Raw genomic sequence first — 10,624 nt, forward strand, 5'->3', positions numbered from 1 at the left:
CCCAACTTTGGTGCACTCTTAAGACACCGACATTTATTTGACCGCACACGTGAGTGCGTTGTCCAAGGCCGCTTTTTGCGCGAGCAGTGGCGGTTGCGATTGTCCGGTGGAGGATGAGGACGGTGGCGGAGACGAAGAGGAGGAGGAGGAGGAGGAGGAGGAGGAGTGCGCGCAACTCAAAGCCAGAGGAGCTCAGCCCACCAAGGAGAACTTCTTCTCTCGAGATCCAGTTTGGGTGCGGAAGCGCTGCACGTCAAATTGCCGGAGATGAAGCTGTGGACGTTGTGCGTGTGCGCGCTGGTGCCGGCGTGCGCGTACTGCGAAATGTTCACGTCGCTGCTGGACGTCCGGCAGGCCATCGGCGCGGAGAGGAAGCTCATCGGACACTTGAGGACCTACATCCACGCGGAGTGGGACAGGCTGCAAGACATCAGGCGGTGAGCGCCATTCACGAGCCGCGTCCCAGATTTGCACTGAAAATAATTGCGCGACAAATTCTCCCTGATAAGCAAGCTTGCCGTCATGTGGCTTGAACTTCATTTGATAGAAATAAACATGTCATTATTCATAGTTCATGTATCTTGGGGCCTCGTTCACTGGATGAAGAGGCTGGGGAGAGGGAAGTCTGGGCGTCCCTGCTCAAGCTATTGCCCCCCGCGACCCCGACCTCGGATAAGTTGGAGAAGTTGAATGGTTGGATCGATGGAAAATAAAAGCCACATTGAAATGTTATTTGTTACCATGTGGAAGTAATTGTGACCTCATGGTGAAAAGGGGTTTTAGTGTTAGAAGGTATTTGAGGATGTCGGAAATGATGACGACTTGATGATGCTAACAGTGGCTCGTCATGACTCACGGGCGCGCGCGCGCGCGCACGCGTACACACAGGTTTTATGCCAAAGTGTCGAGCGTGCACAACGAGCTGAACGGAGGCCCGTCCGACGGCGTGGCGAACCCGCTGCTGGCCTTCACGCTCATCAAGCGCCTGCACGCAGACTGGCTCAACGTCGTCTACAGCGACCGGGCGTCGGATAACGCGCAAGGTTGACGCACACACGCAACACGCGGTGGTGGTGATGATGATGACTCTTCTTGCTGCTGTGGTCCCCTGCAACCTTTCCGCTCTCCCGCGTGGTCGCCAGCCCTCAGGTGGAGTTTGGAGCAGGAAGAAGACAACTTGCCCAAAGGGGAGGACGTGCGGGGGGCGGCCCGGGGCCTGATGAGGCTGCAGGACGTCTACGCGCTCCACGTGGCCAGCCTGGCCGCCGGGCGCTTCCGGCGGGCCAGCGGAGGCCGGCTGGTGGACGTCTACACGCCGGCCGCGGTCGCGCCGCTGTCTGCCGACGACTGCCTTCTGCTGGGGAAGGTACAGTTCGCACGCCACACACGTTAGCGTCCGTTCGCTACATGCTGTTGGAAAATAAAGTTCGGCTGTTCTCCTCAACGACCTTTTTTCTAGGGAAAAAAAAAAATGCTAACTTTTTCTCATCATGAAACTTTTGTCGGAGAAAATACAACTTCATTCTCTTAAATTATGACTTTTTTTCAAGAATAAATGTGACTGTTTTACCAAAATGCCTTTTAAAAAAAACAAACTTTATTTGCAAAATACCATAACTTTCCCCACAAAATAAGACCAGCTTTATTAGAATGCTTTTCCTTGCAAAATTTAACTTTTTGAAAGTTTTTTTTTTCTCAAGAAAAATCAGTCGTCTGGAAAATAATCTGACATTTTTGTTTTTTAAATATTTTAATTTTCTCCTGTAAAAATGCACATTTTTGCTTGAAAACAAAACAATTTAGAAAAGTGACTTTTTTAAGGATTTTATTTCTGTTAGAATCTTCTTTTTCTTTTAATATAAAGACTAAGTCCCTCAAAAAAATATGACCAATTTTTTTTCAAAGGCACGACTTTTTTTCTCAGAAATATATATATTTTTTTTTTCATTGTAAAAGTGCACCTTTTTGGCTTTCTCATGAAATTTTGTTTTTTTTGTGTCGACTTTTCCTCAAAACACGACTTTTCCTCTCCATTTTTTTTTTTTTGGTCATTTAAAAAAAATATATACCACTTTTCTCTGAAAACGTGAAACTTCAGACGTCAAACAGGAAGTTGACTTGTGTTCACAAACATGCGATTGTTTCCTTGATTTCTTCCCGTTTATTCCTTGCCAGAAATTCCGTAGACTGAATGCAGTCCACGCGATCTTCTGACTAGCCGCTCGCACACGTTTGCTAACCGTTGCGCTCACTCGCGATTGCAAATGTACAATTGCGTCAGCGCCGATGTGTGTCGCTCCAGGTGGCCTACGATCAGGGGGACTACTACCACTCGGTCCCGTGGCTGCGGGAGTCCGTGGAGCTCTTCAGGCGTTCGGGAGGCCGCCGGAGCCCTGAGAACGGAGGCACTCTGGAGGACGCGTTGGACCACCTGGCCTTCTCGCACTTCCAAGTAACACGCGCACTTACGGACGCACGCGAACACGCACGATGATACCGAGCTCTCTCCCGATTTCAGACCGGAAACATCTCCCGCGCTCTCAGCCTGTCTCAGGAGCTGCTGCATCACGGTAACTCGTCGACTCGTGCTCACAAATATACCACTCGACCCGCACTCGCTATATTTTCTCTAGCGAGGAGTTGAACCGCAACATTTACAATCGGCCAACGATCGAGGCCCACTCTGGAAAAATGTCTTCGTTTATGGTGATGAAGCCGCTACGTCCAAATCGCGTATATGTAAACGTTTCAGATCCGACGAACGGAAGGGTTTCGCAGAACGTGGCGAAGTACGAGAAGCTGCTGGCGGCGAGGGCGCCCGTGTCGCCGGGCAGACCCGCCAGCAAATATCTGAGGACCCGGGACGCTTACGAGAGACTTTGCCAGACGCCGGGACCGCAGGTCAGCTCGCGGTTCACTTTGGAGCCACAACAATAACGCCTGATTCCCATTATTTGTTTCTCAAAACAAAAAATTAAAAAATTACAAATCTTGAAATATTACCACTTTTTTTTACTTTTTTTGGGAATAAAATTATTGTAATGTTATGTTGTTGTTGTTTTTTAAATATGACATTGCAGTATTTTTTTTCAAAGTCACAACTGTTTTTCTAAAAAAATACAACTTTATTCTTGTTATATTACAACACTTTTTTTTTCAAGGCTGTTTTTTTTTGGGAAAAAATTGAAAATATCCAACATTTCTTTCTAGACTTTATTTTTGCAAATGACTTTTTTTTCCCAAATAAATTGGAACTGTATTATTGACAAAAGCAAATGTTTTACTTTTGAAAAAAAATATGATTTTGTTGTCATAATATTATATTTGTTTAAAGTATGATGTCACATACATTACACTACAATAGTCCAACTTTTAAAAATATACTTAATTTTTGTAAATATAATGACCATTTTTCTTTTTTGTGCAACCTTTTCCCCCTTCAAAAAGATTTTACTCTCATATTTAATTTTCTCTTCTCCCCCAAAAATGTTTTTTTTTTCCTCACATAATCTCCAACTTTATATTTTAAAAATTGTAAAATTATGTAATTTTTTTCTTTTTTGGGGGTAAAGAATACTCTTTTTTCCCCTAAAAACAAAACTTTCATTTCAATTTTTCTTATTTTTTTTTCATCAATAATCAATAATGGATAGGGTTTTTTCTCCTCACAAAAATCAGATTTTATTCTCATCATATTTTATTTCTTTAAGTATGATGTCACGTATATTACAATAAAATACAACTGTGGTCTTGTAATATAAGGACTATTTTTCTATTATTTGTCTATATTATTTTGAAAAACTACTACTTTTTTTTTCTCACAAGAGTACAATGTTTTTCTCCCCCCAAAAGATTAAATTCTCATATTTCTTTCTTTTTCCCCCAGAAATTTTTTTTTCTTCCTCAGAGCTTTTTATTTAAAAAATTGTAAAATTCTGTCTTTGTTCTTTTTGTTTTCTTTAAAAAAGAATACTCTCTTTTTCCCTAAAAAGAAAAACAAAACATTATTTGCATATATAGAATTATTCCGATTTGTTTTATTCCGAGCCATACCATCACATCGTACGTGAAGAAGACCATTTTTTTTTTGTTGTTGTTTTGTCTCCACGCAGCCGACGCGGGCGGACGACGGCCGATTGTTCTGCGACTATTTCACCAACGGGAGCCCGGCGCTGCGGCTGCTGCCCGCCAGACGCGAAGTGCTGAGTCTGCGTCCTCGCGTGGTCCTCTACCACGACTTCGTCACCGAGCGCGAGTCCGAAAGTATCAAGAACCTGGCGCGGACCGGAGTAAGCGGCGTACCCGTAAACCTTCGTTTGACCTTTCTCTCTCGGTCGCTCTGGCTTTTCGGCGCCGTGTCGTTGTCACAAGTTCAGGATTGATAGTAAGGTTTCAAGCCACACTTGGGGCAAATCAAACAAGGTCTAGGACTACAAAGTAGGGTTTCAAGCAACGGGTAGGGTTTTGGGGCCTTTTCTTCCTCTACCAAGACCTCGCGCCGCTGCATTGTGTGCATCACCTCGATGCAATTTCTCTTTTTTTTTTTTTTTTTTTTTTTTTGCAAGAAATGAAGTCGAAAGACAACCGATGGCGTTTCCCAGCCAGCAAACAATTGTATGTTTGGAATCGAGGTGGACCGATGTTTGGCATACGACTGCAGCTGTCGTCTGGGTGGATCTCCTCGTTTGCTTCAAAGTAAGCTGGCGGGCTCCCACAGGCGCTTTCCGATAAGTGCTGTCGGTTCTGGCGGCGCTGAGATCCACGGCCAGCTAATCGCGTGTTGTGAAATAAGCTCTCCCGTCGCACCGTGTGTTTTTATGAAGTGGCAAATTGCGTTTGAAATGGAACATCTGCAGCCCGCTGGCGCCCGTCCCCGCTCACGAGCCGCGGCTTGCGGCTGAATTCCCAGCCATTAATGATCGCAAATGTGGCAGCTCGGGAGGAAAATGTCTTTTTTTTTTTTTTTTTTCCCCCTGACGCCACGTGGAATTCATTCATTCTTGTGCGGATGCCAACTATCGCAGATGTCGTTATGATTTGTATTTTTTTTTTTTTTTTTTTTGGGGTCAAGTTGAGAAGATCGGTGGTGGCAGCGGGAGAGAAACAAGCGACGGCAGATTATCGCATCAGCAAGAGGTACTTGTTCAAAATTCACCGTCTGTTTATCGGGAATGGATAGAAAAGGATTTCTTGAAAATTCATGAATGGCTAAAAATCAATTGGATTAATTATCATTCGGGTTTTATTTATAATATTTTGTATTCATTGTATGTATTTATATTTTTCATTCATTCATTTATGAGAATTTATATTTCATCATTTGTTTATTTAATTTTTATTTTTTTTTTTACAAATGTTTATTGATTTTTTTATTTATTAGTTTTACCGACATAAACGCCCGAATTCCAAATGTAAAATTCACCATTTGGCGCATTTATTTGCGGATCACGAAGCGTCAAAATCAAAATTAGAGAATATTTGAAAAAAAACTAACATAAACAATCATTTTAATCTTCAACATTTTGAACATTTCATATCTTTGTAGTATTCAATTGAATATTGGATGAAAAGCATTTGCAAATCATTTTTATTGACGTTTTACACAACGTCCCCACTTTGTTGGAATTGGGTTTTGTCCAACTCGATAATCTTGTACTTTACCAAAACATTTTTTGCATTTGCATTTTTTTTGGTCACAGTTTTTGCTTCAATTCAATGGAGATTGTGCTGGAAAACGCTTATTGGCGGTATATCCCCGTTATTCGAGAATTTGGGGAGTTTAGATTTGTTTATTTTTTTTTTTTTAAATTATTCGCATGATTTCACCGTTCGCATTCGGGTCTTGTCCTTATCCCCGCCACAAATATTTGGAGTCCCGCTGTAGACACATACAGTCGGTAATTTATAATGCTTCATGACCCCAAAAAAAACAAAACAAACAAAAAAACGATTTACGCTGTAGCTGAAGTCCCGTTGCGCTTCTTTAGCTAGCAAACGAATCGTGACGGCGCGAAGGGCGCCTCCGCTGGTCGCCACGAAGCCCTGCAGCTAAAACTTCACATCTGCTCATCAGATCAGATTCTCACTTGGTGGCAAAAACCGATCCGGAAAGTATCTCTTGTTTGCAAATGTCGAAAAAAGTTTTCGGGAAGCATTCGTAGCTTTTTGACTGGCGACTGGTAACAAGTTCAAGCTGTTGTAATAACATCGTAACTTTGTGAAGGGCGTGCGAACCACGTCAATATGTTGCTGATCATTCCAGCGCGTGGCTGAAGGACTCGGCGCACGCCACCGTCGGCAAGCTGGACCGGAGGATCGCCACGGTTACGGGCCTGGACGTGACGCACCCGTTTGGCGAGCACCTCCAAGTGGTCAATTACGGCATCGGCGGCCATTACGAGCCTCACTTTGATCACGCCACGGTAAGTCTCGCTCGCTTTGACTTTACGACGTCGGATATCGGTGAGCTCACGTTGACCGTTTTGTTCCCTGCCGCCAGTCGCCGTCCAGTCCCGTGTTCAGGCTGAACACGGGCAATCGGGTGGCCACCTTCATGATATACGTGAGTAATGGGCACTTGCGTTGACATTTCCGTGTTGGAAACCTTCCAGAAGGATTTATGTGAAGAAACGGGAATAAAGCAGGGATTTACAAAATTGACGAATTCATAAATATTCTTAAATATAGTTGGGTAAAGTATATTTGACCATAATCCCAATTTAAACAAGCAGATTCCATGCGAGTAAAGGGGTACCTTGACTTTTGCAAGTTTTTCAAGTTACGAGCTGTCCCTTAGTGGATTGGTCCAAATTTGAGCTACGAGCGAGGTTCAGGTACGCTGCCGCTTAATTCCCCCGAATCCCCAGTTTAACTTCTCATGGAAACTCACCAGAAATGTTCTGGAAATTTCCCTGAATCTTTCCAGCTGTTTGCAACACTCGTGTTCAATATGCAGACGAAAAGATATAAACATATTTATTCTGTATCATTGCATTCAAAATCATCTTTTCAATGGATGGATTATTGAAATAATGTTTTTCAAATATTTCTCATAATTTTGAAAACACATTTGAATTATGTTTCAAGTCGTTTTATATGATTATCATACCATTTTTATTATTATTATTTTTTTTTTGAAAATATGTCATTTTTATTTTGGGTCCTTTTTCAGGCCTTTTCTATTTATAATTTATAATACTTATTTTAAAGTTATTTTTAAATATAATATATATTTTAATGCATATTTATATATTTTTTTGTAATATTCAAGCAAATTTTAAATATTTTCCATTCAGATTATGAATAAAAATGAACTCTACAACTTCATTATCGAAAAAGAAATCACTTTTTTCAAATTATTTCTTGAAATATTATCAATTAAAATGCATGTAAGATTAATGTACATAGCTCAAATCATTTATTGTCAATATTTTTATTATTATTATTCTATTTTTTTTGTTTTAACATGAACACAATTGATATTGCGTTTCTCAAGACCAAGCACTTTTTTTTTTACACTTCTTGTTCACAAAACATACGTTTTACGCTAACGTTGCGTACGGGAGCAACTCGGTCACCGAACGACACGCTGCTTCACCCAGACATTGTGATAATTCCCCCTCGACGCAGCGAGGAGGAACACATTTCCCCCGGCGGAAGCGTGGAAACGAAAGACGTGGAACATCGAGCGATGCAGCCGAAACCGACTCGACCGCTGTGCGGTGTGCACGCTTCAACAACGACTTTTCATTTTCGACTGCCATATATCGTTTACGTCTTGCGTTCGTCTCACACAGCTCAGCTCCGTGGAGGCGGGCGGCTCCACGGCGTTCATCTACGGCAACTTCAGCGTTCCCGTCGTGAAGGTAAACGTCCTCATTTGCACAAAGCAGACCTCCGCCGTGCTTTGCTAATTTGGATCAACGTTTTGTTTGAACCGCAGAACTCTGCCATCTTCTGGTGGAATCTGCACCGAAACGGCGGCGGGGACGACGACACGCTGCATGCTGGCTGTCCTGTGCTCGTTGGAGACAAATGGGGTAAGACAGCACGCCACAGAGTTGGCCAAACTACTTGTTGTTACTTTTTAATGTAGTCAGTCAAGATTTGTGTCAGAAGTGGGTTCCAAGATTAACCAGCCCACAAAGAAGATTGGTGTTTTCCAGTGTTTATAATGGTATTTTTTAGTTTTTAGCTTCGTTTAGTCTTTAGTTTCGTTTTTAGTTTTTAGTTTTTATTACAGGAATATAGGAAATCATGCCACAAAACTTGGTGTCCAAAATGGGATCCGGAGATTGACCACCGCCCCACCCCTCCCTCCCCCCACCACCCAAATAAAAAAGACGACTCTTTGTGTTTCCCACTGCAAATTATGATCCTATAGTAGAATGTATGGCCAAAACAACTGGTATCAGAAGTGGGATCCAAGGGCTGTTGAACCCCACAAAGCAACAAAACAGTAATATAGAAAATATTCCCAAACCCGTTGGTGTCAGAGGTGGGATCCCAAAAAATGAAAAAATGAATATTTCTTTGTTTCCCGTTGTTAATTACGAATTTATTGAAAGTATTATCAATTCAACCATTGGTGTCAGAAGTGGGACTCGCATACTGTACTGGCCGTTCTGATGAAGTGGGACAGCACATATTATAGTAATATAGACCCAATATTGCTACAACAATTGTTGTCAGAAGTGGGATCCAATGATTGACCAGTCCCAAATAATTAGAAAAAACAATATCCAATATAAAGAGTGTCCCCACAAAAGTACAAAAGTATGACTATGAGTGTTTTCCTGTGTTTATTGTGGTCATACAGAAGAACATTTCGTCATAGAAATATGCCAGTTTTTACACAATTGTTGATGTTGCTGCATGAAATAAACACTTAAAAACATTAATTGCTGCCACTTCTTTTTTCCCCACTCTTTTCCCCTTTCCAGTGGCCAACAAGTGGATCCACGAGTACGGCCAAGAGTTCCGCCGCGGCTGCGGCCTGAATCGTGAGGAGTGAGGAGGCAGACGCCAGTGTTTACGCCGGGACCGTCGCGATCGTGAGGCACACGTGCAGGCTGCGCGCAACGAGGCCGAACCGGAAGGCGCGTAACGACCCGCTTTGAGGATCGGGCGTCCGAGGGGACCTCCGGAGACCGAGTGCTGGACGGGCCGGTTGCCGCAGATGGACTCAAAGCAGACAACGCTGCCGGTTTCACTTAGTCGACGCTTTGCCCGCAGCGAGAAGCCATCCGATACGCAGCTGCGTCTCTTGGCAATGAGTTCGATGTCACGAGAACAACGCTGCCCAGCTCACTTTTTTTTTTTGTTGTCAGGCAGGGAGTCTTGTGCCTAGATCTTATGTTACCATAATAAACACTGGAAAAAAACACCAATAGTTGTAGTTTTGCTTTGTGGAGCTGACCAAATGAATCTTGGATCCCACTTCTGACACCAAATGTCGTGGCAAAAGTTTTTTCTTCGTAATAAACACTTTTTGTTGTTTTGAGAAGCTGACTGAATCTTGGATCCCACGTCTGAGACCAAATGTCGTGGCACTATATATATATATATATATATATATATATATATATATATATCCTTGGATCCCATTTCTGGCCACAATTTATGTGGATTTCTGTACTGTAATAAATACTGAGAAACACCTACAGTATTCTTTTTGTATTTTGTAGAGCTGACCAAATCTTGGATCCTGCTTCTGACACAGATTACCCAAATAAACAGAAAAACACAAGAGTATTCTTTTGGTTGTTTTGTGGGACTCTCATCCAACTTGTGACACCAAATGTCATGGCAAAAGTTTTTTTTTTATTATTATTGTAATAAACGCTGTGAAACAACAATAGTTTTGTTGTTTTGAGAAGCTGACCGAATCTTTGATCCCATGTCTGACACCAAATGTCGTGGAAATATATATTTGTTTGTATGTGCCCTGCGATTGGCTGGCAACCAGTTCGGGGTGTACCCCGCCTCCTGCCCAGTGGTGGCTGGGATGGGCTCCAGCGCTCCCGCGACCCTTGTGAGGATAAGCGGCGTAGAAAATGGATGGATGGATATTAATATTACTGCAAAAAAAACACTGGGAAACACCAATAGTATTCCTTCTGTTGTTCTGTGAGGCTGGTCAATCCTTGGATCCCACTTCTGGCACCTATTTATGTGTCTTTTTTTTTTTTTACTGTAATAAATACTGGGAAACAGCAAGAGTATTCTTTTTGTCTTTTGTGGAGATGACCAAATCTTGGATCCTGCTTCTGACACCAATTTTTACAACAGATTTTTTCATATTACCCAAATAAACACTTGGAAACAGAGTATTCTTTTGTTTGTCTTGTAGGACTGATTAAGTTTCTGTTGAGGCGGTATATCTTTTTTTTTTTGTAAGAATTTCCTTTATGTTTTTTTGTTGGCCGTGAAACCTTGGGTTCCACTTGTGACACCCATTGTTGTAATATTTTTCAAAAGGATTATAATTAGCTCGACAAAACACCAAGAGACTTCGTTTTGTTGTTTCGTGGGACCGGTTATAGCTTGAACCCCACTTTTGACACCAATAGCCTATATTACACTGAGAAACACCAAGATTATACGTTTTGCCATTTTGTAGAGC

The 10,624-nt window shown here is 42.3% G+C and overlaps 1 protein-coding gene across 3 annotated transcripts; it reads left to right on the forward strand.

Annotated features, from left to right (window-relative positions):
* Positions 1 to 151: 151 nt before the first annotated feature.
* Positions 152 to 10,218, forward strand: p4ha3 (prolyl 4-hydroxylase, alpha polypeptide III). Of its 3 annotated transcripts, none has more exons than XM_061782196.1 (13): positions 152 to 437; positions 889 to 1,043; positions 1,143 to 1,366; positions 2,303 to 2,452; positions 2,519 to 2,570; positions 2,753 to 2,901; positions 4,113 to 4,289; positions 5,072 to 5,136; positions 6,224 to 6,422; positions 6,500 to 6,562; positions 7,797 to 7,865; positions 7,943 to 8,039; positions 8,943 to 10,218. In XM_061782196.1, exons 1-13 carry the CDS (start codon positions 268 to 270, stop codon positions 9,011 to 9,013), a joined length of 1,641 nt encoding a protein of 546 aa, XP_061638180.1. In that variant the 5' UTR covers positions 152 to 267; the 3' UTR covers positions 9,014 to 10,218. The 3 variants fall into 3 exon arrangements, with proteins under 3 accessions (XP_061638180.1, XP_061638181.1, XP_061638182.1); XM_061782197.1 differs by having other exon boundaries at positions 6,263 to 6,422; XM_061782198.1 differs by having other exon boundaries at positions 302 to 437; positions 572 to 1,043.
* The last annotated feature ends 406 nt before the right edge of the window (positions 10,219 to 10,624 follow it).

This window comes from Phyllopteryx taeniolatus, chromosome 8 (assembly GCF_024500385.1).
Source record: "Phyllopteryx taeniolatus isolate TA_2022b chromosome 8, UOR_Ptae_1.2, whole genome shotgun sequence".
Classification (NCBI taxonomy): domain Eukaryota; kingdom Metazoa; phylum Chordata; class Actinopteri; order Syngnathiformes; family Syngnathidae; genus Phyllopteryx; species Phyllopteryx taeniolatus.